This window comes from Loxodonta africana, chromosome 1 (assembly GCF_030014295.1).
Source record: "Loxodonta africana isolate mLoxAfr1 chromosome 1, mLoxAfr1.hap2, whole genome shotgun sequence".
Taxonomy (NCBI): domain Eukaryota; kingdom Metazoa; phylum Chordata; class Mammalia; order Proboscidea; family Elephantidae; genus Loxodonta; species Loxodonta africana.
Window position 1 is genome coordinate 94,878,217 of NC_087342.1, and position 26,772 is coordinate 94,904,988.

A 26,772-nucleotide genomic window follows, 5' to 3' on the forward strand; every position below is an offset into this window, starting at 1 on the left:
GCCACAGCCCAGCACCTCACACCCAGGGCTCCACCCACCCAGCTCCTCAGTGGCCTTAGAGCTTGGGCCTTATGTAGGGGTTCAGGCTAGAGGTGGTACCCTTGTTCTCTGCACATACACTCCCAGTGCCTGCTGTGCGCTTGGCTCTCTGCCCAGGGCTTAGGAGCCTGGCCTCAAGAAGTTTGTGGTCTGGGTGGGATCCCAAGATGGTTAAGGTACCCATGGAGGGCAGTGCAGAGGCCTGAGCTGGCTCTCATAAGCTCAGGGAGGACTAGGCCATGGGGCTGAGCCTGCTCCGGGAAGGCGCCTGAGAGTGGTGTCCTGGCCCTGCTCCTGGCTCCATGTGATGGGATGTTGGTCCACAGGCTTCGGCCAGTGAAGGAGATGGCACAGTCCCATGAGTACCTGAGCATCGAGTACTCAGAGGAGGAAGTGTGGCTCACTTGGACTGACAAGAATAATGAGCACCATGAGAAGAGTGTGAGGCAGCTGGCCCAGGAGGCGCGGGCAGGCAATGCCCATGACGAGAATGTTCTCAGCTACTACAGGTGCTTACTTGCTCCTTCTCCCCCTTCTGTTGCTTTCTGTGCCCTGTGAGCCATCTCGGCAGGCCTTCATCCAATTCTTGCCAGGTATGAGGTGTACCAGTTTTACATGGGGCTCCTGCCTTCACTCCTTTATCCTGGGGAAGATAAGTGAAGGGTGACTATGTAACCCGAATATCACTGGGTGGCCTTGGGGCCAGGCTCAGCACAGTAACCAGGTTTAGAGGAAACCCAAATCTGTCTCCCGACATATGTGTTTTTTTTTTTTTTTTAAATAATAATATTAGATAACACTTACTAAATTCTTATTATATACCAGCCACTGTTCTAAGCAGTTCACCTGATCACTCATTTAAGCCTCATAACAACTGTATTAAGTGGGTACTATCAGCACCTTCCTTCCTTCCATCAGCACCCTCGGAAACCCTGGTGGCGTAGTGATTAAGTGCTATGGCTGCTAACCAAGAGGTCAGCAGTTCAAATCCACCAGGCACTCCTTGAAAACTCTATAGCTGCTCCCTAGAACCCTATGGGACAGTTCTATTCTGTCCTGTAGGGTCACTATGAGTTGGAATAGACTTTATGGCCATGGGCTTCGTTATCAGTACCCTCAGTGTAAAGGTGGGGAAACAGAGGCACAGAGAAGCAAAGGAACTTGACCAACGTAGGACAGCCTTAAGTGTTGGAGCCATGATTTAAACCCAGGGCATCTGGCTTTACAGTCTGTGGTAGGTAATTCAGGTCTCTGACGCAGTGGCTAAACTAAGGGCATTACACCACATGGTTCAGAGCAAAACTTCTTGCATTCCTCATGTTTACATCTCTTTCACTAGAATCTCACACCTGCACCAGCTGCCTGGCTTCCCCTGCTCTCCCTGTCTTGCCCTCACCCTCCCTGCACCAGGCTGGCTCTTCCCCCCTCCTCACTCTTCTCCCCTTCCTTTAGCCTTTCTCTCAGGTATCTCTCATCTCTCAGCCATCCCTCTTTCCAGTCAGCTCCATATAGACCTGCCCTGGCTGAGCCAGCAAAGCGTCTTTCCTCCTGAGCAAAATATCAAAACCCAAACCCATTGCCATCAAGTCTATTCCAACTCATGGTGACCCCGTGTGTTACAGAGTAGAACTGCTCCATAGGGTTTTTCTTTATAGAATTAGATCACCAGGCTTTTCTTCTGCAGAGCTGGTGGGTGGGTTTGAACTGCCAACTTTTAGGTTAGCAGCCAATCGCAAACTACTTGTACCACCCAGACTTCTTCCTTCTCAGCAGACTGCTTTTCCTCTTCCTTCTCTTCCTCAGAGTTGAGTCCCTCTTGTTATAGTGGGCACTCCACCCAGCCCTCAGCAAACCCAGACAAGCTGTAGCAGCCCCTCTGCTAGTGTTCTCACTGTCTTCCTGTCCCACAGGTACCAGCTGAAGCTCTTTGCCCGCATGTGCCTGGACCGGCAGTACCTGGCCATTGATGAGATCTCCCAGCAGCTGGGTGTTGACCTGATCTTCTTGTGCATGGCAGACGAGATGCTGCCCTTTGACCTGCGTGCCTCCTTCTGCCACCTGATGCTGCATGTGCATGTGGACCGTGACCCCCAGGAGCTGGTCACACCCGTCAAGTTCGCCCGCCTCTGGACTGAGATCCCAACGGCCATCACCATCAAGGAGTGAGATGGGTGGGAGTTGGGCAGGTGGGGGTATGGCCAGGGCAGAGGCTGGGGTGGGAGGATCACAAGGACCTTCATGCATCACTGCCTTCGCCCCCAGCTATGATTCCAACCTCAACGCCTCCCGAGATGACAAGAAGAACAAGTTTGCCAACACCATGGAGTTTGTGGAGGACTACCTCAACAACGTGGTCAGCGAGGCTGTGCCCTTTGCCAATGAGGAGAAGAACAAGCTCACCTTTGAGGTGGGCTGGGGGAGCGCCCCGGGGCTTGGGGGTCAGTGGGATTTTGCCTCGGCCCTTCACTGAGCCTCGATCTGCACCCATGACCCCACTTCCCTCATAGCCCCAGCCAGCACAGGGTCCACATAGATGGCTGAGGTGTCTGACAGAGGGCCCCCTCCCCGTCATCCCCTCAGGCCATTAGCCCAGGGTCAGATCTCAGACTCCTGGCAGGAGTCAGACCTTTCAAGTACCCATCTGGCCCCCACTCTTTCCTGCATTTCTGCCCTGTTCCCTCAGGGCAACTTACCTCGAAGGGCTGGGCACAGGCCTCCTTTCCTCAGCTAGGCTGCCCTTTTCTGGGACCCTGGACTCTTGTGTCCGAGCAGCCCTGCCCTCCCAGAGACCCTGCCTTTCCCAAGGAGCCACCCTCCCGGAAGCCCCACCCTCATTATGCCCCTCCCCAGCCCTGCCTTCCCCTGCCCTGGCCCCTGGCCCTGGTCTATCCTGCCCTGGCCCGTCCCTCCCGAGGCCCCGCCCCACCCTCACCGAGCCCCGCCCCCTTCCCGCAGGTGGTCAGCCTGGCGCACAATCTCATCTACTTCGGCTTCTACAGTTTCAGCGAGCTGCTGCGGCTGACACGCACACTGCTGGGCATCATTGACTGCGTGCAGGGTCCACCATCCATGCTGCAGGCCTACGACGACTCGGGCGGTGAGGCCGGGCGCGGCCACCCACCCCCAGCCTTACTCGGTCACCTCCTAGCGCCAGAAATCCTTTCTGATCAATACCTTGTGCAGCTGGCCTCCTGGCTCTGCTGCAAGGGGACGTCTTGGGTCCTACCCCCTCCAGCCCGGACTGCACTAGAAGGGGCCCCTGCCCAGAAGCGGTGGAGACCCAGGGTCTGTGAGAGTTGCCTTCTAGCACAGGCTGACTCGGGGGAGATAAGGAGGGAGGAGGGGAGACACAGATCCTGCCTTCATGGAGCCACAGTGTGAGAGGAGAGTCAGCCCTGTCATCGTCATCATGGAGGAGGAAGGGAGGCACAGCTTGTCTGAGGGTTGAGCCACAGTCCTGCCTCAGGGACACTCATGGGGCTGCATAAACTCATCTAAACAAAAGCACATAAAGAATGGCGCCTGGATTTTAGCCTCCCCTACAGTGTGCTTTCAGCCCCCCATGCTCTGTAGCTGCTCTCATGGCTTCCCATATGGGAATTCTCACTCATCTTCCCACACAACTCATCTTTGCCTGAGCCCTCCATTCTTTTCCTGGATTTGGCTCAAAGCTCACCTCCCCCAGGAAGCCTTCCTGGATTTGCCATGTGTAGAAATGGCATGGGGGCAGTGTCTGACCTTCTCTAACTTCACAAGGAGGAAGAAAAATCAAGATCAACAGCCCAAGGCTATTTCCTATGAGGTGGCAATCAGACATGCCTTCTCTCTTCGCCATCTTTACCAATTCTGATATCAACCTTCCCTCCCATGGCTCTCTCTACTTCTCTGCTGGGTTTGATAATTCATTGCAGTGGCCACACAGAACTCACAGACCATACTCATGATTATGGTGTTTATTAGGGAAGGAACAGGTTATAACTCAGGCTCAGAAGCACTCAAGGATATAGTTCTTCCACCAGGACAGACTCTTCCCAACCGTTCTCACAGGCATGCCTCTCCCTGGCCCTCAGTCTCTGTCTAAAGGTGCTCAGCTTTCTTGCTCTGTGGGCTGGGAAGCCCACTGCACCGTCTCCTACAGGTCTCTCCTGCGAGTCTCTCTTGCCAGTGTCTCCTTCCTTGGTGGTGGTGGGCTCTTTTCCTTTTCCTGCCTCTGGGGTTGCTCTTTTCAAGCCAAGGGGGGTGGCAAAACTGACCAACCCCTTTTGTGGGCCGCATTTACCTTATTACAGGGTCCCGCCCAATCACTTGGGTGGGAGTTACAAGACCATGGCTAGAAAGGCCACACAAAAGTGAACCATCACACCCCACCCTGCCCCTTCCCTAGCATGGTTTTGCCCTGCAGCTGACAGTGAGAGACAGTGTGAGCACTCTGCCACCCTGTCAGAGCGGACCCCTCCTGTGCCGCCTCTGTAACCCCCTTCTGCTCCCTGCTCCACAGGCAAGAATGTGCGGCGGTCCATCCAGGGCGTGGGGCACATGATGTCCACCATGGTGCTGAGCCGCAAGCAGTCTGTCTTTGGCGCCCCCAACTTGCCCCCTGGCGCCGGTGCTGCTGAGCCCCTGGATCGAAGCAAGTTTGAGGAGAATGAGGACATTGTGGTGATGGAGACCAAGCTGAAGACCCTGGAAATCCTGCAGGTGGCTGGGCTGGGACTGGGGTGGGAGGTTTTGGGAATGGGGGTAGGTAATGGGGTAAGGGATGCGGGGGGCAGGTGAACCCCTGTCACATTGCAGTATTGTTCCACTATGATAAATGTCTAGCTCAGTGGTTCTGAAAGTGTGGTCCCCGGACTAGCAACATCACCTGGGAACGTGTTCTCGAGCTCCACCCTGGACCGGCTGAATCAGAAACCCCGTGGGCGGGGCTCTCAATCTGTGTAGTGATTCCAATGCGCACTGAAGTTGCGCTTAATCCTCTCATTTTACAAATGAGCAAAGTAAAGAGGGTTGGGTTGGGGACTTTGCCAGGCTACACAGAGATTTCAAAGCAGAGCTAGACATTTCAGGGCCCATTTCCCGGCAAGGTGGACATAGTCATTCCTGTTCTGGGTGTTGTCTGAGACCCTTCTGCAACACTTGGGGAAGGGGCTTGTAGGGGAGGGTTAAGGACCATTGCTTTTGCCCTGGGGCCACCAGATGATGTGAGTGACCTCCATGGGGGACCCCCTCTGGCAGGGCCTAGTTGAGGGAGCTGGAAGAGGGGGCTTCTGACTCATTCTGGAGGGTCTCAGTCCTGGGTATGGCCAGAGTCTCTGTGCCTGTGAGGATGACGCCATTCAAGGGTGTCTGCAAACCCTGTGCCTTACCTGCCACCCCACAGTGGCTGCTCTCTGGCTCCACTCACAGTCCTCGGTTTCCCCCACTCCCTGGGAACTCTGGGGTCTGTTTGGCAGAGCGGGTAGGAGGGCAAGGGTGGCCTTTGACCTGGGGAGCTTAGTTCCTTTTGCTATCAACGTCCAGCCTGGGAATGAGGTTCTGAGTGGGCTGCAGGGGTTGCCTACCTTATTCTGAGGGGAGGTACTAACCCCGCCACTGGGGCAGGAGCTGGGGAGAGGATGCCCTGAACCTTCCTGGGGAGAGAGGTCTCAGTTGGTTGTGATGTCCCTGAGCATCCTGAACATCTGTGCTGAGTCCCTGCCTCAAGAGTGGCCAGAGGTCATCTGGGGTGCTTGCTTGTCCTCCATAAGCAGGAATGGTGTCCTGACCTCAGAATGTCCTTGTCTGTCCTCTTCCCACCCTCCAGTTCATCCTCAACGTCCGCCTGGATTACCGCATCTCCTACCTGCTGTCTGTCTTCAAGAAGGAGTTTGTAGAGGTGTTCCCCATGCAGGACAGTGGAGCTGACGGCACGGCCCCTGCCTTCGACTCCACCAGTGAGCCTCCATCCCTCCCTCACCCCTCCACAGCCCCCTTCGTGCTCCAGAGGGACCCAGAGAGGCTTTGAGACTTGCCCAGGGATACTCAGCAGTAGGTTGGAGCCTGGGGGCACCTTGGGCAGGCTCCCAGCCTTGCCTCTTTTTTCCAGTCTGCACAGATCTTTCTCTCCACTGTCTTATTTAATTGCCCCAGTAAGGGGTAGGGGAGAGAAGGGATCATTTCCTCCATTTCCTAAATGAGGAAACCGAGGTCCACAGAGGGCAGGGATTTGCCCAAGGTAACACAACCAGTCAGGCTGAGCCAGACCGGAAAGATCCTAGTCTTCTGACCCCCAGCTGGAGCCCTGCTCGTCCTGGCACTGCCCTGCAGGGCAGCTGGGACTGTCTGGTCCCTGCCGTGTTTGCTTCCGTCTGGGAAGCTCTGCACTTCCACCCCTGGGAAGAGGGAGGCAGAGGTAGTGTGGGGAGAGGTTTGGAGGGACAGGCAAAAGGGCTGTACCGCGACCAGTGCAGGGCAAGAGGTGGGTTAGGCTTCTCCCTGTTCTCTTACCCCTGTGCCCCCGATTTTTCCTGGGCTTGGAGCTACCACTTGCTTCCATCTGTCCCCTCTTGCTCCCCACAGCCGCCAACATGAACCTGGATCGCATTGGGGAGCAGGCGGAAGCCATGTTTGGAGTGGGGTGAGGCCAGGGTTGAGGTGGGGGATATGTGGGTTTGTGTGGGTGTTGCTGACACAGGCTAGAGACCCCTGCTTGGGATGATTTGGGTTTCCTCAGGTTGGGAGATAGCCCCTCCCTCCTCCGTCATTGCCCTCAAAGACCTCACCGAGCTCTGTGGCTGGGATTCTCCCTGCGTTCTGCTCCCCGTTTCTGCCCAACCCTGGTGATGTAGGGGTCACTTGGGTCCCGGTGTCCTCCTAGTCAGTCCCGTGCCTCCCTCCAGGGCAGTTGTGCCTATGTTTATGCAGCAGGACTTGGGTCAGGTAGCTGGAAGTACTTCCCCCAAGCTCACAGCAGGAAGGAGATGTGGGAGCTATGCAGGCTCCTCTCTACAGAGGATGACCCTCCCCAGGGGTGCTGGCCAGAGTAATGAACATCTGGGATGGCTGGGGCTGTGGCAAGGAGGGGCTTCTCTGGAGGTGGGCCTCTTAACCATTTCTGTGTCGCACCCTTGGCGTCTAGTGGAGCCTATGGACCCCCTTTCAAAATCAGGTTTTTAAATTCATAAAATAAAGTACATACAGTTACAAAGTAAACCAATGACGTTGAAATATAGTTACCAAAATACTGAATAAAACAAATTTGAAGTGACAGTTACACTCGCGCCTCTTTATTAAGGCGTTTGATAACAAGCTGCAGCGGTGGGTCTGATTAGTACTGACTTGAAGTTGTGATGAGAGTAAGTGCGATTTCACGATTTCTGTAACAACTCTAAGGTGATGGGCAAACATCTGTGGTTGCTTTCCGTTGGCGACAGAGTCACAGGTACCACTCATACCCTGCACTGCAGCTTGCTTCTTGCCTTCCTCATGGTTGGTGGAGGCTGGTAAACATAAAGATGTCATTTTCCCATCTCTGTTCGTGGACCTGACTTCTATCCTTGAATCCCCTTGAGGCCTGTGGGCCCGTGTTAAGAGCCCCTGCTTCGGCTATTTAATCAAGGGTTGCCTTGTGGGATCCCAGGGGACATGCGGATTACTGGGGTGGGGGCTCAGGGCAGTGGTTTTTTCACAAGCTGGGGAGAAAACGTTAATGTTTTCTCTTTTGATGTGAATATTCTATTTTATTTTGGGTGAAAATATACATAGCAAAATCCACTGCCATTCAGCAGTTTCTAGACACAAAAATCAGAGACACTGGTTACAGTCTTCACATTGTGTTGACATTTTTGTTATTTCTTTTCTAGTGGTTTCACTCTCATTGACTAACACTCTCTGCCCCGACCTTCTCATCTAGGCTTTAGGATAGTTGTTGTCCATTTAGTCTTATATAATTTTTTAAAAAGATGTAATACTAGGGAAAAAGTCAATGTTTTGAATAAAGATTATACTGGGCGATGCATCTGCTGAATGGGTGGCAGGGCCAGGGGCCCGTGCCCCCCTCGGGCAGCAGGGAGCATGCCACCCACGCTCCACACCCCTGCCCCGTGCCCACCCACAGAAAGACAAGCAGCATGCTGGAGGTGGATGACGAGGGCGGCCGCATGTTCCTGCGTGTGCTTATCCACCTCACCATGCACGACTACGCACCGCTGGTCTCGGGCGCCCTGCAGCTGCTCTTCAAACACTTCAGCCAGCGCCAGGAGGCCATGCACACCTTCAAGCAGGTACCACTGCCCTGCCCTCCCACCTGAGCACCCTGACTCCCTGCTTGGATCTCCATTAGGTTTTTGCTAGACACTGGGAGTAAGCTCGGGGGGGACTTGAGATGCACTCTAGGGTGGCACAAGCAATTCGTGATCGGCTGTGGGACCATAGAGGAAAAGGTCTAGCAGTCTGCTCTCATTAAGAGTACAGCCAAGAAATCCCTACGAAGCAGTTTTACTCTGTAACACCTGGGGCTGCCATGAGTCAGAAAAGCTCCTTAAGAAGTCTCTGCATGGTGCACATGTAACACGCTCAAATGCTAACCAAAAGGTTGGAGGTTCAAGTCCACCCAGGGGCACCTTGGAAGAAAAACGTGGTCCTGCTTCCAAAAAACCAGCTATATAAACCCTATGGAATACAGTTCTACTCTGACACACATGGGTTTGCCATGAGGTGCAGCTGACATGCAACTTCTTTTTATTTTAAGCTCATTAAAGGTGAGGACCAAGTCTTGGCCACCTTTGTCTCCTGCCATCCTGGCTCAGTATCTCCTGGCATAGTCTACAACTTCTTATGATGTGAATAGCACTTTACAGTTTGCCAACTATGTTAAATACATGTCTGTGAAGGGCTTTGAATCATGCCTGGCACGTAGCCCTCACTGAGGGTGACTGGTTGTTGTTATTGTGAAGTCATGTAGCCTGGACAGCTCCCTGTGTAAGATCTACATTAACCGGGACTAGACTGGCATTTAATGAGTGCTTACTGTGTACCAGGCACTGAACGCTGTGCTTATATCATGGAGTTATTGCAACTGCCCTGACTACATGGTTACTACTCTCATTCCCTATTTGCAGATGGGTGAAACTGAGGCACAGGGAGCCTTTTTTCCTTGCCCACTGACCCAGAGCCAGTAAAGTAAGATCCAGACTCCGGCCCGGGTCTTCAGGGTTCAGGTCCCTCTTTAGCCAGCATTCAGTGATGCCAATATGCTTCGCCCTGCTCCATTTGGGGTCCGAGTGAGCAAGTGACAGGCTATAGCAGTAGTGTGTGACATGAGTCAGCGAGGAACTGAAGCCAGGTGGTGTGTCAGCTCAGGGCAGGGAGTGCGTAGGCCTGTCACGGAGGGTTTCTGGAGGAGGTGGGCTTGTGGCAGGATTGTAAACACTGAGTAGGATTTTTGGCTTGGTGGAGAGGTGCAGGTGGTGGTGGGGAGATACCAGGAGCGAGACCTGGAAGAGGGAAGTCGTCTAAGTGGCACTGGACCTAGGTCTTACTAGTCAGCCCTATCCTTGACCTTCAGGTACAGCTGCTGATCTCGGCCCAGGATGTGGAGAACTACAAGGTAATCAAGTCAGAGCTGGACCGGCTGCGGACTATGGTTGAGAAGTCGGAGCTATGGGTGGACAAAAAGGGCAGCGGAAAGGGCGAGGAGGTAGAGGCAGGCGCCGCCAAAGACAAGAAGGAGGTGAGCAGGGTTGTAGGGAGGTGGGGCGGGACGCCCTGTGAGGGCTGGGCCTGGCTAACCCTGGGCCGTCACTTTGCCCCTAGCGGCCCACGGATGAGGAGGGCTTTCTACACCCACATGGGGAGAAGAGCAGTGAGAACTACCAGATCGTCAAGGGCGTAAGTGGCGAGGGCACTCAAGGGTGGGGTCTGCAGCCCACGAGCCCCAAGGCTGCAGCTGGCCCGTCTCCTCCTCCTCCGCCTCCGCCTCCCCCTCCCCCTCCCCCTCTGTGGGCCACTGGCCCTCAAAATAGCATCGTCCAGCTTTTCCTGTGTGCTAGAAACAAGGCTGCCGATGGCCAGATGGGATTATTTTCAAACTGCAGGGATTTAATGAAATTCCATTTCATAGTCATATTGCTGTATTTATTCCCATGGGTGGGTTTGGGTTTTTAAGCGCTTCTCTGGCTGGTTGCGATGCTGTGATTCAGTGGCCCTGGTCTCCTTTTCGGCTTCCTGTCTCCAGTGTGAGCTGGGACTTGGCTGTGGTGGGCAGGACACTCTGAGCAGCCCTGGGGGGTGGGCCCGGCTTACAGGAAGCTTGAGGAGGAGGGAAGGGGCTCCGGGTTCACCCCTCTCCCCTCCAGATCCTGGAGCGGCTGAATAAGATGTGTGGCGTTGGGGAGCAGATGAGGAAGAAGCAGCAGCGGTTGCTCAAGAACATGGATGCCCACAAGGTCATGCTGGACCTGCTGCAGATCCCCTATGACAAGGTACTGCCAAGGGCCATCGTTATCCTGACCTCTGTCTTCTGACCTCTGACCTCCCAGGCCAGTCCCTAAACTTTGACCTGACCCAAATTGCACACTAAACCTCTAGTACAACCTAACACAGCCTCACCTTGACCATTTACCCTGACAGTACCCGCCCCAAATCCAAAAATTAAACCTATTGCTGTCTAGTTGATTCCGACTCATAGTGACCCTATAGGACAGAGTAGAACTGCCCCATAGGGTTTCCAAGGAGCAGCTGGTAGGTTTGAACTGCTGACCTTTTAGTTAGCAGCTGAGCTCTTAACCACTGCACCACCAGGGCTCCAAGGGTACCGATAATAAAAAAAACCCATTGCTGTTGAGCCTATTCTGATTCACAGAAACCCTATAGGACAGAGTAGAATTGCCCCATGGGGTTTCCAGGGAGTGGCTGGTGGATTCGAACGGCTGAGCTTTTCAAGTAGCAGCCATAGCTCTTAACCACTGCGTCACCTACCTACTTAATTCAGTTGTGAGGCTTAAATGAGCGATCAGGTGAAGTGCTTAGAACCGTCCCTAGATATACCTTACCTTTGAACTCAGTCTTAGCATCATCTCAACCTTTGACCCTCTACCCTGCATCCTGATCGGCTTTGACCTTGATTTGACCCTAGCCTCACCCTGATTCTTTACCCTGACCCCAATTTTTGCCCCACACACTCCAACCTAACCCTGAAAATCCCAGCTCATCTCAAACTTTGACCCTCAATCCCCTTACCATTTTGACCCACATTGACCCTAATCTGACCCCAGCCTCTCCTTGACCCATGACATCAACTCTGGCCTCATTCTGTCCTGACCCCTGACTTGTATTTCTTACCCCAGCCTCACCCTGACCTCTTCCCCTGACCTGTCCCCAGACCCACCTTGGACCCTGACTCTAATCTTAGCCTCATCTCAACCTTTGACTCTGAACCCCGCACCTTGAATGACCTTGATCTTGACATGTCCTAAACCTCACCCTGACTCTGGACCCTGACCTGTCCCAACTTCTACCTCACCCTGACTTCTTACCTTTGCCCCTCCACTCCCGCTTCATCAGGTCTCAGCCAGCCTCATCTCCACCTCTGACCCTCAACTCCTAACCTGGAGGCCCAGCCTTCACCTTAAACCTGGCTTCTTTGTGGTCCAAATCCCAATCCCTGACCCAGCCCCACACCTAGTCTGAGCTCGGACCCAGACTCGGCCTGGCCTTCCTCCCTGTGTCCAGCCCAGCACCTTCTCCCGTCCATCCTCTCTGTGCCCAGGGCGATGCCAAGATGATGGAGATCCTGCGCTACACACACCAGTTCCTGCAGAAGTTCTGCGCGGGGAACCCCGGCAACCAGGCCCTGCTGCACAAGCACCTGCACCTCTTCCTCACACCGGGGGTGAGGATGCAGGGTGAGGGCACCTTGCGGGGAAGGGTCAGGAGCCCTTTCTGATGCCCCGCCTGCCTGCCCACAGCTCCTGGAGGCAGAGACCATGCAGCACATCTTCTTGAACAACTACCAGCTGTGCTCTGAGATCGGCGAGCCTGTGTTGCAGCACTTCGTGCACCTGCTGGCCACGCATGGCCGCCATGTGCAGTACCTGGACTTCTTGCACACCATCATCAAGGCCGAGGGCAAGTACGTCAAGAAGTGCCAGGACATGATCATGACTGAGGTGAGGGTGCGGCCAAAGGGGGCACTGGCTGCATGGGGAACTGGGTGCCTGGGGAATTCAGGGGGCGGGCCACAGAGGAAGAACTCAGTGTGTCACAGAGAAGTCAGACAGTGGGTCACAAAAGGAGAACTCAGGCAGCGGACTGTGGGGGGGAATCTCAACGTACAGGCCACAGAGGGAGAACTAAGGCTCCCAGGCCTAGTAGAACTCAGGCTACAGGCCCAACACAAGCAGGGACCCAGTAGAACTTAGGCAGGATGCCTAGAAGAATTCAAACAACAGGCCTTAAAGAACTCAAGTACTCATTCTGTATCATTTATTTAAAATTCCTGAAGCACCTACTATGTGCCAAGAAGTATGTATGCTTGGAGGAAGTCATTTGAGTGTAAGCAACTGGCTCAGGCTTAAGCAGGTGGGGGCCACGTCCTTTGTGTTCATCACTTGAGCCCTAGTGTCCAGCACATAGTAGGTATTCAGTAAACATTTGCTAACTAAGGTGTGAAAGATGAAGGGCTGAGTCTAAATCTCGAGCAGACATCTCTGTCCTTGAGCATCTTACAGTGTCGGGGGAGGAAGGGTGCAGGCACTGAAGTCAGACCAGGGACATAATAGACGAGACACCATGTACTGGGAATGCTGTACAGTGTTAATTATTACTTGTTATTATTGTATTACTGTGAATAATCTGATTGCTAGCATGAGAAGGATGCCATATGCTCCATGAGGGTTTAAATCACAGCTGGGTTTAAATCCACAGGGGAGGAAGGGGGTGAGCCGGGTGGAGTGGGATTAGAAAGGGCTTCCTGGAGAAGGGCACCTCTGAGATGAGCCCCAATGGGACTTCTTTCCAGAGGTGAGAAGGGGGCACTTTCTGGGTTGAGGGACCAGTGTCCCTGATGGCAGAGGGTCTGAGATATCAGCCTAGGCCCCTAAGGGCTAGGGAACCCAAAAATTCTAGATGGGGGAGCATTTCCCTGGGTGTTGGACAAGGGCTGCTTCCCTGTTAAATGTAGGAGAGGGGTGGGGGCCCACAGCGTGGTGGGCTGAGAGTGCCTGACATGTCCCCCTTTCCCACAGCTGACCAATGCAGGTGACGATGTGGTCGTGTTCTACAATGACAAGGCCTCACTGACCCACCTGCTGGACATGATGAAGGCAGCCCGTGATGGCGTGGAGGACCACAGCCCTCTCATGTACCACATCTCCCTGGTAGACCTGCTGGCCGCCTGTGCCGAGGGCAAGAACGTCTACACTGAAATCAAGTGCACCTCCCTGCTGCCCCTGGAGGACGTGGTGTCTGTGGTGACACATGAGGACTGCATCACTGAGGTGGGGCCTGTGTGTGTGTGTCCTCATGCAGACCCACTGGGAGAGGTTGCTGGAGGGCAGCAGAAGGCTGCAGCGGGAGGACGAAGCAGGAGAACCAAGCAGGACAGCCATTCTGTCCTGCTGTGTTGGGACAGGAAGAGGGAGGTGCAGGGAGAGCGTGGTGGGGACGTGGGACAGTGGAGCAAGGGGGAGGCCAGGGGAGGGTGTGGTGAGGTGAGGGGGTGCCAGAGTGTGTGACAGTGCTCGTGACCCTGGCCTCCTGCCCTGGCTGCCCAGGTGAAAATGGCCTACGTGAACTTTGTGAACCACTGCTATGTGGACACAGAGGTGGAGATGAAGGAGATTTACACCAGCAACCACATCTGGACCCTCTTTGAGAGCTTCACCTTGGACATGGCTCGGGTCAGTCCCTGTGGGGCGTGGGCCTAGAGGTGGGCTGTGTGGGCTTGGACAAACTCCCAGGAAGGTGGGAGCAGAGGGGACCTGTGTGTTGGTTCACCCAGGCTTCTCCCACTCCTACATCAGGTCTGCAGTAAGCGGGAGAAGCGCATGTCTGACCCCACCCTGGAGAAGTATGTGCTGACCGTCGTGCTGGACACCATCAACGCCTTCTTCAGCTCTCCATTCTCTGAGAACAGCACCTCCCTGCAGGTGAACTCCTGTCCCGCTTTTGTGTAGGGAAGGGAGAAAACAGAACATACATGTATTCAAATTTGCTTGTGCTGCCTTGAGAAATAGCAGGAGGAGACACAAGTGTATTCGTTATCTGTGCTGTGTAACAAATTTTCCCAAAGTTTTGCAGCTTAAAACAACATATGTATATTATCTTACAGTTTCTGTGGGTCAGGATTATAGTGGGAACTGTACCACTGAATAGGAATTTCCAAATTCAGTGGGCATGGTGGATCCTGGGGCAGCAGGGGCCAAGCGGCAGCACTTAATTGCCAAAGAAAAGGTGGTCATGTTGACTGCAGTGGGCAGCGGAGCCAAAGCGGTATTCTAAACAGTCTGACTCCAGAGATCTCTGGCTCTGGCTAAGTGATCATGGTGCCAGACAGGAGGGAGGCCTGCAGATTATCAAGGAAAGGGGAAGAGGAATGTAGGAAGGAGGAGGGTAGTATAAGTGGTTAACATGCTTAGCTGCTAACCCAAAGGTTGGCAGTTTGAGTCCATCCAAAGGTGCCTTGGAAGAAAGACCTGGGGATCTACTTCTGAAAAATCAGCCATGGAAAACGCTATGGAGCACAGTCACCATGTGTTAGAATCTACTTACTTATAACTGGTGTAGTTGATCATGGTACCCCTAGAACTGAAATAGGTAGATGGCCTCCTAAAGTCTTACTTGGTCTGTGTACGCGGAAAAGGTCTACTAAGTCTAGTGAACAGAAGTTTGACAGAAAGAGTCGCCATCCCTTGATCAATTTCCAGATTCCAAATTTGAGCCAGTTCACACATCCAGAACCCCTTGAAATGAAAGGGAGGCAGAGTCTCCCTAAGGAAGGACCCTGCTGTATATACTACTGAAATCATAAAGAAACAACAAAGGACACACAGGGAACCAACAAAACGGGCTACTATGGGAAACCCTGGTGGCATGGTGGTTAAGAGCTACGGCTGCTAACCAAAAGGTCACAGTTCGAATCCACCAGGTGCTCCTTGGAAACTCTATGTGGCAGTTCTCCTCTGTCCTTTAGGATTGCTATGAGTCGGAATTGACTTGATGGCAAGGGGTTTGGTTTTTTGGTATGGGCCAAGGAGCTAGGGGTGGTCTGGGTAGAGTGCTTCTAAGAGTGGTAGAATATTGGGTTCTACATGAAGAATTATAATTAAAGTCACTGAGTTACACGTGTAGAAATTGTTGAATTGGTAGATGTTTTATTGTGTATATTTTCACCATATACATGTACACACACATACAAATAATAAACAACCAAACAAAAAAATCAAACCTGTTGCCGTTGAGTTGATTCCGACTCATAGCGATCTTACGGAACAGAGTAGAACTGCCCCATAGGGCTTCCAGATAGATTAGATAGATAGATAGATAGATGATAGATAGATAGATAGATTAGATAGATAGATGATAGATAGATAGATAAGGTGGGGGGAGACAAGAACGTTGGGTCCTGCCCTCCTGACAAGGGTGGGTTTATTTATTTATTTTTAATGTTTATTGTGGTAAAATATGTATAACAAAACATTTGCCAGTTAAATCATTTGTACACATACATTTCAGTGACAACCATCAAGGGGTGGGTTTGTTTTGATACATGTGTTTGGACCCTGGGACCTCTTTGGGGCCACAGGACCCTGGTAAATTGTACCCCCTTTGCTCACCTCTCATCAGCCCCAGGGCAGGGTGCGGGGAGTGGAGGCAGTGGGACAAGGGTGGAGTGAGACTTTCTGAAGTACACCTTTTTATAAAGCTTCTTGATTTTTGAACCATGTAAATACATTAGCTGTTCACAACATTAATTAAATTAGTTAAAATTTTTTTAAAGGAAGAAAAGGGTCAGCAACAGGGCTATGACCTTGGAGGGGGAGGTTCACTAACAGGGCTGCCAGGTATAGTTGGGCAGGTTGTGTACTGCTGAGTTCTGGGAAAAGGGGGTACTTTTCTCCCACTGGTGCAAAGGCATGTGGTGGCTAGCGAGGCCTTGTCCCTCCACCCTACGCCCGGCCTTGGCGAGCCCAGGTCACTGGACCAGGGCTGCCCAGGGTGGGGATGGGCTGGGCTGCAGCAGCAATTGTGTGGCCTCTTCCAGACACACCAGACAATTGTGGTGCAGCTGCTGCAGTCCACCACGCGGCTGCTGGAGTGCCCATGGCTGCAACAGCAGCACAAGGGCTCCGTGGAGGCCTGCATCCGAACCCTCGCCATGGTGGGTGAGTGTGCCGGGGCGTGGCCAGCTCCCAACCCCCACCCCTTCACATAGGGACATCTGCCCTCAAAGTCCAGACCTTATCCTTAAGTTCGACCATCACCTGCCCCCAGGGGTTCTCAGTAAGTCCTTCTTAGTGTCTAACTGGCACCTCTGTGATTGAGAGAAAGGGACATGCTGGGTGGTGGTGGGTGGGTATTCCCCAGAGTTTTTTTTTTTTTTTTTTTCACTTGTAAATGGTAGTCAGACAGGAGGGAGGACTGTAGATTATTAGGGAAGGGGAGGAGGAATGTGGGAGGGAGGAGGGCAGGAGTCAGGGTGGAGCCAGGATGCAAGCAAGATGCAGAAACCAGTTAACTAGTTGCTATCAAGTCAGTTCCGACTCATGGCAACCCCATGTGTGTCAGAGTAGAACTATGCTCCATAGGGTTTTCAGTGCTGATTTTTCGGAAGTAGATTGCCAGGCCTTTCTTCTGAGGCACCTCTGGGTGGACTAGAAACTCCAACCTTTTGGTTAGCAGCCAAGCACATTACCTGTTTGTAGCATCCAGAGACTCCAAGACGCAGAAACTTCCTCTTCTTAGCCCAAAAAGGGGAAGAAGGCCCCATGGTCTCTTAGGTGGGACCCAGGGTAGAGTCCCTGCCCCCCAGGCCTTCAGTGTAGTTCCCCTGCCCTAAGTCTGGCAGCTCCGAGCCCGGCCCTCTGGCTGGCCGACCTCTCATATCCAGCCCTCTAGCACCCCACCCCTCTCCCCACCCAGCCAAGGGTCGGGCCATCTTGCTGCCCATGGACCTGGATGCCCACATCAGCTCGCTGCTCAGCAGTGGAATCAGCCTTGCCGCAGCTGCCCAGCGGAACGTTTCCAACTACAAGGCGGCCACCCGGTCCTTCCCCCGTGTCACCCCCACTGCTAACCAGTGGGACTACAAGAACATCATTGAGAAGCTACAGGTGGGCCTGCCGCCCCTCCCTCCCCCCATACTCCGCTGCCTGCCTTGCTGCCTGGCACCCCCTGTGGGAGCTATGTGGTTGCCTGGGCAGTTCTCCCCTTCAGAAGGGCAGGTTCTCTGGGGGTGTCCCTTCCTGTATTGCCTACACCTTCCCAGGAAGGGGCTGGTTACTCGTCGCCTCTTTGGGGGCTTCTAGGGGCAGGCCCTGGGACAGGGGATTGAGGGGCATCATTCAAGGGGACCTGGAATCAATGCAGGGGGGCCCTGCTAGTGGGGCCAGAGCTCATGAAGGGGGTTGGGACCACCTCTCACTCCTGACAGCATCTTCCAGTTTGTCGCACACTCCTGCCTGCTGTTTTGTCCCCTGTGGAGGGGATGTGGTAGGGTCACTATCCCCACAAGTCAGGAGACTGAGGCCCAGAGAGGGCAAGGGGTCTGCCCAAGGTCACACAGACAGCTGGAGGAGGGGCTAGGAGAAAAGCCACAGCTCACGGCCTCCAGCCAGGGGCTCTGAGCAGACAGGCACTATGCTTTGTCCAGGGCAGCTCTGTTGCTCTAGGCCTCAGCCCTGCCCTGTCCCCAGCCAGACTCAGGGTTTACACACTCAGGACTCATGGGGCTGTTTGGTGGTTGGGTAGGGGAAGTGTGGCAGCCAAGCCCTGGGCACCTCTCAGGCCTGAGCGGCCAGCCCCTTGCCCAAGGTGACCCTGCGCTGCCCCCACAGGACATCATCACGGCCCTGGAGGAGCGGCTGAAGCCGCTGGTGCAGGCCGAGCTGTCTGTGCTGGTGGATGTGCTGCACTGGCCCGAGCTGCTCTTCCTGGAGGGCAGTGAGGCCTACCAGCGCTGCGAGAGCGGGGGCTTCCTGTCCAAGTGCGTCCCACCCGGTCGGGCAGGGGTGGGGGCCGCGGGTTCAGAGGGCCTGGGGTGTGCCTGCCTGGGGCAGGGAAGGGGCAGCAGGGGGCAGCCCTGAGCATGCCGCTCCCTGCCGGCCCAGGCTGATCCAGCACACCAAGGACCTCATGGAGTCCGAGGAGAAGCTGTGCATCAAGGTGCTGCGGACCCTGCAACAAATGCTGCTCAAGAAGACCAAGTACGGGGACCGGGTGAGTGCCCTGGCGGGCCAGACACCAGGCAGGCCTGACCAGGTGGGCCTGGAGCCTCAGGACCAGAGCTGATGGGCCGGTCGTTAAAAGCTGAAATGTGTCCTTGTGGCTGACCAACAGCTGCTGCCCTGGGTCCACTCAGGGCCTCACTCCCATCTTTTCCCAGGGCAACCAGCTGCGCAAGATGCTGCTACAGAACTATCTCCAGAACCGGAAGTCTAGTTCACGGGGAGACCTGTCGGACCCCATGGGTGCTGGTTAGTACTGTCTGCCTCTGCTGTGCCTCTGGATGGCCGTTTGCCCTCGCGCTCCCTTCTGCTTTCTCATCCCACCAGGACCACTCAAGTGAGCCCCTTGCCCATTCCAGGCCTGGACCAGGACTGGTCAGCAATCTCGGCCACCCAGTGCCGGCTGGACAAGGAAGGGGCCACCAAGCTGGTGTGTGACCTCATCACCAGCACCAAGAATGAGAAGATCTTCCAGGAGAGCATTGGCCTGGCCATCCGCCTGCTGGATGGTGGCAACACTGAGATCCAGGTGGGGCAGGGTGGGTGGTGGGGGTGCTGGTGCTCACCTCCCTTGGGTGGGCACCTCCCACTCAGGAGATGGGACAGGTGTGGCAAGACACTGAGGCCATGGGGTCTTGGCTGCAGGGCTGGGGTGCTAGCGGCCAGCGCAAGTCTTGGCTACCCATTGGCAGGCATCATCTCTCACATCTGCTCGCTGGGTCTGGTCTGTCTTGCAAGCCCTTCTCCATCCCTGCACACCCCACTCTGCTCCAGTCAGCCTGAGCCTCTTGTCCCTTCACCATCCTGTCTCTCATGCTTGCTTCTCAGCCTCTGCTCAGGCCACTTTCCTACCTTTTCTACATCCTCTTCACCCTTTTGTGCCCAACGCAAGGCCTACCTTCTCCAGGAAGCCATCTCTGATTTCTTTATCCTCATTCATTCATTCATTCCGTACATCTGCACTGGCACCTTCTGTGTGCCTGACAGTGTTCTAGGCACTGAGGGTTCAGCAGTGAACAAAAGAGACAAAGACCTGTGTTCTCCTTGCACCTGCATCACAGTGGGGGTGTGTGTTAATGAGTAAACCTAATTCCATATGTAGTATGGAGAGCACATCCCAAATGGTGATAAATCAGGCAAGGGGCTGTGGGCTGGGAAAGGGTCGTCTTAAACAGTGGCATCAGGAAGGTCCTGAGCAGGGAACATTTGAGTAAAGGCCTAAAGGAAGAAGTAAGGCTGTGGACACACTGGGGCAGAGTCCCCGAGGGGGGCAATGGCCAGTGCAAAGGCCATGAAGGGGGAGGTGGCTGGAGTAGTGAGAGTGGGGAGACAGGGCAGGTGGTGGGACATGGGGCATGAGAGGGAGCAGCCATCACGTGGGCCTCGCGGGCACGGGGAGGTCATGGCTTTCTCTCTAGGTGAGATGGGAGCCACTGTAGGGTCTTGAGCAGAGGAGGGACGTGACTTAGACTTGAGGGCAGGGACGGATTACCTAGTAAGCGAGGTACGCAAGGGCTTACTTGTGATTACTCACTATCAGTAGTGAATGATTTCACATGACTTTCAAAGAGGTGGTGAAAATCACGTGAAACTGTTCACTACAGATTAGTAAGTAAGCACTAGTAAGCACGTGCCTACCTTGCTTATTCGGTACTCTGTCCCTGTCAGGGATTGTTAATTTGAAGAGAGGCTTTGATTCGTAGGAAGGTGCTGTGGGGTTGGGAGGGAGACAGATGCCAGCCATACCTAGAAGCAAAACCTTTGGTGTGTGAAAAAAATGTGAAATTGTTCACTACAGATTAGTAAGTAAGCACTAGTAAGCAAGCCTGTGCTTACCTTGCTTATTGGGTAATTTGCCCCTGCTTGAGGGGGATCCCTCTGGCTGCTGTGTGGGAGATGCAGGGGCGAGGGCAGAAAGAGGGGCTGGTCAGGAGGCTGGTGCAGCCGACCACCAGCATTGCCTCAGCAGTTTGGTCCTCCAGGCCCTTTGTCTTCCCCTGTCTCCTCCCCCTTAGTTACAGTGCATAGGGCCATGTCTCTGCCACCAGCCTCTTCTGGTTTGGGTGTGTCTGGGACCCCATCTGCCCCTGTCCTTGTCCCTGCAGCACAGGGCAGAGCTTAGGGGCCAGGCTCAGTACTAAGGCTGCCTCCACCCCACTAACCACCCCCAGAAATCCTTCTACAACCTGATGACGAGCGACAAGAAGTCCGAGCGCTTCTTCAAGGTGCTGCACGACCGCATGAAGCGGGCCCAGCAGGAGACCAAGTCCACAGTGACTGTCAACATGAGTGACCTGGGCAACCAGCCTCGTGAGGATCGTGAGCCAGACCCTGTTGCCAAAGGTCAGAGGCATGGGGGGCACAGAGTACAGTATGGGGGTGATGGGCAAGGGTCAGAGTGTGCAGGGGAGGGATAAGGTGAGGGCACAAGGCAAAATGTGGAAGGTGGGGGGTAGGGTGGGAACAGGGTGAAGGTCTGGCCTCACCAGGCCATACCCCGCAGGCCGCGTGGCCTCCTTCTCCATGCAGGGGAGGGATAAGGTGAGGGCACAAGGCAAAATGTGGAAGGTGGGGGGTAGGGTGGGAACAGGGTGAAGGTCTGGCCTCACCAGGCCATACCCCGCAGGCCGCGTGGCCTCCTTCTCCATGCCTGGCTCCCCATCCCGCTATTCGCTGGGCCCCAGCCTGCGCCGGGGGCGTGAGGTGGAGGAGCGCGTGCAGAGCAATGAGATGGGCACGTCCGTGCTCATCATGCAGCCGATCCTGCGCTTCCTGCAGCTGCTGTGCGAGAACCACAACCGGGACCTGCAGGTGAGTGCCATGACACTTCCCTGCCACCCAGCCAGCGTCTGACTCCACCCCTGCCACCCAGCCCCGGCACCAATGCCCTGTGGCTGGTGATCCCCCACCCCCTGCAGACGGGTCCCGGGCAGAGCCACCCTATGCCTACCTTTCCTGTGTCCTGCAGAACTTCCTTCGCTGTCAGAACAACAAGACCAACTACAACCTGGTGTGTGAAACGCTGCAGTTCCTGGACATCATGTGTGGCAGCACGACGGGTGGCCTAGGGCTGCTAGGGCTCTACATCAATGAGGACAATGTGGGCCTCGTCATCCAGACTCTGGAGACCCTCACTGAGTACTGCCAGGGCCCCTGCCATGAGAACCAGGTGAGCTGCCAGGGTAGCGGCAGCTGGGATGGCGGGCCTGGGTGGGTGAGGAATGGGGCTTGGGCTAGGGGCCTCTGGAGCTGCCACAAGTCTGAGGGGCCTGGGCCCTGTGTCCCCCACTGCCCTCTTCCAGACCTGCATCGTGACACATGAGTCCAATGGCATAGACATCATCACTGCACTGATTCTCAATGACATCAGCCCCCTGTGCAAGTACCGCGTGGATTTAGTGCTGCAGCTCAAGGTGGGGCTGGGGCAGGTCCACGTTGTGTGCAGGGCGTGTGTGTGATGTGTGTGCTGTCAGCATTGTGTATGATGGGTGCAGGTTGTAGGGAAGTGATGTGTGTGTGTGTGATATGGGTATCACGTGTTGTATGTGCAGTGACGCATGTGGTGATACATATGTGTAATATGCACATGTTTGTGCGTCCACAAGAGTGAACGTGTGAGCAAACCTGCTGGACATACACTAGAAGCGAGTTCTGTTTTACCTGAGGGCCTCCTTTGTATGTGTGTGCTGTCTGGGGAGCTGAGTGTGCCCGCCACAGGGTGGAAGTGAAGCCAGGCGTGTGGGTGGGGAGACAGGCACAGGGCTGGGTATGCAGTACACCTCTCAGCAAGCCTGGGGTGGGGGCATAGAACAGCTTAGGGGTCAGAAGGGGCTGTTATGGGGTAGTGGTAGGTGTAGTGGGACCCTCAGACTGTGGCCACCCCCTTATTCTCAGGACAATGCCTCTAAGCTGCTCCTGGCTCTGATGGAAAGCCGGCATGACAGTGAAAATGCTGAGCGCATTCTCATTAGCCTGCGGCCCCAGGAGCTGGTGAGGCTGGGCTGCTGGGCAGGTGGGCAGGTGGCACTGAGCAGGTGGGCTGGGATGGGATTAGGGCTCGGCCTGCCTTTCCACCTAAGGAGAGGCCATTTGAGCAGATGTTGTCCTGCCAGGTGGACGTCATCAAGAAGGCCTACCTGCAGGAGGAAGAGAGGGAAAACTCGGAGGTGAGCCCACGGGAAGTGGGCCATAACATCTACATCCTGGCACTGCAGGTACCAGCCCCACCTGGTGCCCCACCCCAGTGACTGAGCTCCCAGCAGCCGTGCCCACCCCATGACTGCTCTGCTCTATCGCTCAGCTCTCCAGGCACAACAAACAGCTGCAGCACCTGCTGAAGCCTGTGAAGCGCATCCAAGAGGAGGAGGCCGAGGGCATCTCTTCCATGGTGGGTGCCCAAGAGCAGGGCTGGTACTGGGAGCGGGACTTCAATCTAGGGGCGGGGCTGGTGGGAGATTGGGAGGGCTAGTATCTGGGGAGGGAACTGGGAACTGAGGGCAGGGCTCTGACCCAAGAGCCAGGATGAGGGCAGAACTGAGAACTGAGGGGCTAGCTAGAATTCGGACCAGGGGTCTAAGCCAGGAACTCAGGGTGGAGCTGCGTTCTGGGGGGAGCAAGGCCTGTAACTGAGCATGGAGCTAGAGTTGGGGGCGGGGCCCAGGGAGGCTAGAGTGAGACAGGGGGCCAAGGGTACAACCTGGACTTGGAGGTGGGAGCCAGGCTGGAGTGGGTTTGGGATGGGTCTGGAAGCCTCAAGCAGGGCCAAGGCTACATCTGGGCAGCACTGAGGAGGCCGCTGGTTGTCCTCTAGGATCTTCTGGGTACGGTTTCTGCCCCCCAACAGACTCTAGGGGTTGGGGCCCTAGTTGGGCTGGACTTGGCCTAGGGCCGGCAGGGCAGACACTGGGGTGTAGTTCAGGGCTAGGCTCAGGTTGGGCTCAGGCGTGGCAGAGATGGACCTGGGTCGGGACCAGATACTAGGCTGGATTGCGGAGGCTGCCAGCCTGACCTTGGCTGTCCTGCCCATCAGCTCAGCCTCAACAACAAGCAGCTGTCTCAGATGCTCAAGTCATCGGCTCCGGCACAGGAGGAGGAGGAGGACCCCCTGGCCTACTACGAGAACCACACGTCCCAGATTGAGGTGGGGCACGAGGATGGCAGGGGTGGGAGTGAGTGAAGGGCTGTGGGCACCGGTGTGACGCCCCGGTGTGTGTCCAGATCGTGCGGCAGGACCGCAGCATGGAGCAGATCGTGTTCCCGGTGCCTGGCATCTGCCAGTTCCTGACGGAGGAGACCAAGCACCGGCTCTTCACCACCACTGAGCAGGACGAGCAGGGCAGCAAAGTGAGCGACTTTTTCGACCAGTCCTCCTTCCTGCACAACGAGATGGAGTGGCAGCGGAAGCTCCGCAGTAAGGACCGCGGGGCGGGCAGGTGGGCGGGGCCCCGGAGTTACTCACTGATGCCCTCTCTGGTGGGTGCTTGAAAGCCCACCTTTGAAGCCTATCCCGCCTCCACCCCCAGGGAGGGACGCTTCGGCCCCGGGTGGGGTGGGCAGAGGGCGTTAATAGCTCTTGGGCGTCCCCTCCCAGGCATGCCATTGATCTACTGGTTCTCCCGCCGCATGACCCTGTGGGGGAGCATCTCCTTCAACCTGGCCGTTTTCATCAACATCATCATTGCCTTCTTCTACCCGTATGTGGAGGGCGCATCCACAGGTGAGAATGCAAGGCTGGCAGGCAGGGCCTGGGCCTAGAGTTTACCACATTCCCCTCCCAGAGGAGGGCAGAGCCTTGGGGCTGGCCAGGCTCTGAGGGACCCAGATATGGAATGGGGAGAAGGGGGTCCCCTGCACTGCCCTCTGGGCTCTGCACTTACCCGCGAGACAGGGACAAGGTCTTTGACCTCTGGGCCAGATTGGGCTGGACTTGGCCTAGTTGGAGAAGCACACATTTGTACACACATAAACAGTCACATACATGCGTTAACACACACACTCACAGATAAGGGAGCCAGAAACAAAATGTAGATGATGTAAGCAAATGTTTCCATAGCAGCAGCGGATAGTGCCTCCCACCTAGGCCTAGAGATGCAGGTGTGAGGAGGTGGCTAAAACCAGGTGACCAGGAACTTAATAGGGAAGGCTTCCGGGAAGGAATGGCATCTCGGGGCCTCCAGGCCTGTGTGGGGGCTGTGGTGGCTTGAGCAGGCCCGCTCATCCCCTGCCCTGGCCCCTAGGCGTGCTGGGCTCCCCGCTCATGTCTCTGCTGTTTTGGATCCTCATCTGCTTCTCCATTGTGGCCCTGTTCACCAAGCGCTACAGCATCCGCCCCCTCATCGTGGCGCTCATCCTGCGTTCCATCTACTACCTGGGCATCGGGCCCACGCTCAACATCCTGGGCGCCCTCAATGTGAGTGCCAGCGGGGAGCCCCACCCCCAGGTCACTCCCTTGTTCTCATGCAGTCAGAACGGCAGCTTCCCGGCAGCCACCGCTGTGCCCCGTCTCCCTCCTCCCTGTGCTGGGATCCCAGGCTCATTCTAGACCAGCAGTCGGGACCATTCCACGCCTCCTCCCTCTCTCAACAGCTGGGGGCAGCTGGTGCTCAGGCAGGCAGGAGTCACTTTGAGGGACCTGCTTCATGGCTGCTGTATACACTTGGGCTGCTTGTGCACTGCCAACGTCAGTGTTCCCGTTGTAGACATCAGAAATTTGCTATTATGATTTCCTGACAGGTGGAAATAAAGTGCTTTGGGCAAAGAGTGCCTTTTCCCAAAGCACTGTACAGGCCAGGTGTGGCCTCTGTCCCCACTCTGCTTTATCTGCACCTCAGTTTTCTCCTGAAGCTGGGGGACCCAAAGGGCTTCTCCTCTACTCTGAGTTCCAGGGGTCCAGATGTATTTCTGAAAGCACTTTTCACTAATGCCACCCAGCCAGGCTGAGCATTGGGTGGGCATGGTAGCAGGGGCCAGGGAGACTCAGGGTGGGCAGTGGGCATTGATCCCGTGCCCTGCATTCGCCCCCAGCTGACCAACAAGATCGTGTTCGTTGTGAGCTTCGTGGGCAACCGTGGCACCTTCATCCGTGGTTATAAGGCCATGGTCATGGACATGGAATTCCTCTACCACGTGGGCTACATCCTCACTAGTGTCCTGGGCCTCTTCGCACACGAACTCTTCTACAGCATCCTGGTGAGGCTGCTGAGTTGGGTGGGGCCCGGTAGGGGCGCGTGGCTGGCTGGGGTTCACATGAGTTACCAGCAGTTCCCCAGCACCAGCCTCTCTGTTTAGTCCTCTTGCTGCTGGGCTTCAAGGAGTGAGTTTTCCGAGTCTTCCTGCACCTGACTAGGCCTGGCCCTCAGGGCCCTGGCAGCCACTGCTGGCCCCTGTCTGATTCATCTCCCCAGTTCAGTGGTGGTGTAAACCTGCACTCTGGAGCCAGACCCCCTGAGTTTGGATCCTGGCTTGGTCACTAAAAAATTAGCTATAAAACTTCGGGCAAGTTTTTAAACTGCTCTGTGCCTTGGTTTCCCCATCTGTAAAATGGGGATAACAACAGCACCTACCTTCTGGAACAAGTGTCAGGGTTACATGAGGTAATGCATGAGAAGCACCCAGAGTGTTTTGTGGTATGTAGTGCGCTATGAGAACTGGCCATCCTTCTCCCACTGTGGCTGGTATTCGCCTGCCCATTGCACCCCTCACCTTCCCCTTTTGGTGGCCTGCGAACTCCAGGTTCCTCTGAAAAGCCTTGGTTACTCTTTCACAAACACAGTGGAGGAAGCTGTGGTGAACCATTGGAGCTGGGCGAAGGGGTCCAGTGGGTACCCAGTGAGGTGGGCCCGCCCAGCCCCTCAGGGTCCCATTCCTGTCCCTGCAGCTCTTTGACCTCATCTACCGTGAGGAGACCCTATTCAACGTCATCAAGAGTGTGACCCGCAATGGCCGCTCCATCCTGCTGACCGCCCTGCTGGCCCTCATCCTGGTCTACCTCTTCTCCATCGTGGGCTTCCTCTTCCTGAAGGATGACTTCATCCTTGAGGTTGACCGGCTGCCCAGCAACGACTCCAAAGGTCTAGGAGGCCTCCCTCTGGGGTGGGTGTGAGGGCCATGAGGTCTGGCTGGCACAAATGACCGGCATCAGGACCAGGACCTGACAGCCCTTGTCCCACCAGGATCCTTGCCTCAGGTTCTCCTCTTGGTTGGTGGGGAGGCCTAGCTCATACCCACCTACTTCCCTCATTCCTGGAACAGACCGAAGGGCGGGAGAGCCCTGGGTCTCTAGCTTCTTTAGGAGCTACTTGCTAGACAGCTG

General features: G+C 55.3%; 1 protein-coding gene across 3 annotated transcripts in view; it reads left to right on the forward strand.

The window, feature by feature from the left end:
* The window catches only part of ITPR3 (inositol 1,4,5-trisphosphate receptor type 3), an 84,219-nt gene that overhangs the window by 51,408 nt on the left and 6,039 nt on the right, over window positions 1-26,772 (forward strand). For 2 of the 3 annotated variants that reach the window (XR_010321927.1, XM_064284688.1), the window contains exons 18-52: window positions 366-548; window positions 1,950-2,201; window positions 2,302-2,446; window positions 2,995-3,136; window positions 4,538-4,737; window positions 5,843-5,972; window positions 6,598-6,655; window positions 8,135-8,300; window positions 9,584-9,748; window positions 9,832-9,906; window positions 10,374-10,499; window positions 11,786-11,908; window positions 11,985-12,185; window positions 13,263-13,514; window positions 13,791-13,916; window positions 14,040-14,165; window positions 16,280-16,400; window positions 17,158-17,348; window positions 18,072-18,220; window positions 18,345-18,453; window positions 18,620-18,710; window positions 18,821-18,990; window positions 20,633-20,804; window positions 21,088-21,272; window positions 21,430-21,630; window positions 21,764-21,874; window positions 22,356-22,451; window positions 22,574-22,675; window positions 22,762-22,848; window positions 23,491-23,601; window positions 23,679-23,871; window positions 24,052-24,177; window positions 24,698-24,870; window positions 25,485-25,649; window positions 26,338-26,530. Coding sequence is in view for 2 of the 3 variants with exons in the window: in XM_064284688.1 (XP_064140758.1) it covers window positions 366-548; window positions 1,950-2,201; window positions 2,302-2,446; window positions 2,995-3,136; window positions 4,538-4,737; window positions 5,843-5,972; window positions 6,598-6,655; window positions 8,135-8,300; window positions 9,584-9,748; window positions 9,832-9,906; window positions 10,374-10,499; window positions 11,786-11,908; window positions 11,985-12,185; window positions 13,263-13,514; window positions 13,791-13,916; window positions 14,040-14,165; window positions 16,280-16,400; window positions 17,158-17,348; window positions 18,072-18,220; window positions 18,345-18,453; window positions 18,620-18,710; window positions 18,821-18,990; window positions 20,633-20,804; window positions 21,088-21,272; window positions 21,430-21,630; window positions 21,764-21,874; window positions 22,356-22,451; window positions 22,574-22,675; window positions 22,762-22,848; window positions 23,491-23,601; window positions 23,679-23,871; window positions 24,052-24,177; window positions 24,698-24,870; window positions 25,485-25,649; window positions 26,338-26,530 (5,216 nt within the window). In the remaining variant the exon portion in view is untranslated. The remainder of the gene's footprint in view (window positions 1-365; window positions 549-1,949; window positions 2,202-2,301; window positions 2,447-2,994; window positions 3,137-4,537; window positions 4,738-5,842; window positions 5,973-6,597; window positions 6,656-8,134; window positions 8,301-9,583; window positions 9,749-9,831; window positions 9,907-10,373; window positions 10,500-11,785; window positions 11,909-11,984; window positions 12,186-13,262; window positions 13,515-13,790; window positions 13,917-14,039; window positions 14,166-16,279; window positions 16,401-17,157; window positions 17,349-18,071; window positions 18,221-18,344; window positions 18,454-18,619; window positions 18,711-18,820; window positions 18,991-20,632; window positions 20,805-21,087; window positions 21,273-21,429; window positions 21,631-21,763; window positions 21,875-22,355; window positions 22,452-22,573; window positions 22,676-22,761; window positions 22,849-23,490; window positions 23,602-23,678; window positions 23,872-24,051; window positions 24,178-24,697; window positions 24,871-25,484; window positions 25,650-26,337; window positions 26,531-26,772) is intronic. The other variant, XM_064284694.1, reaches the window with a different exon arrangement.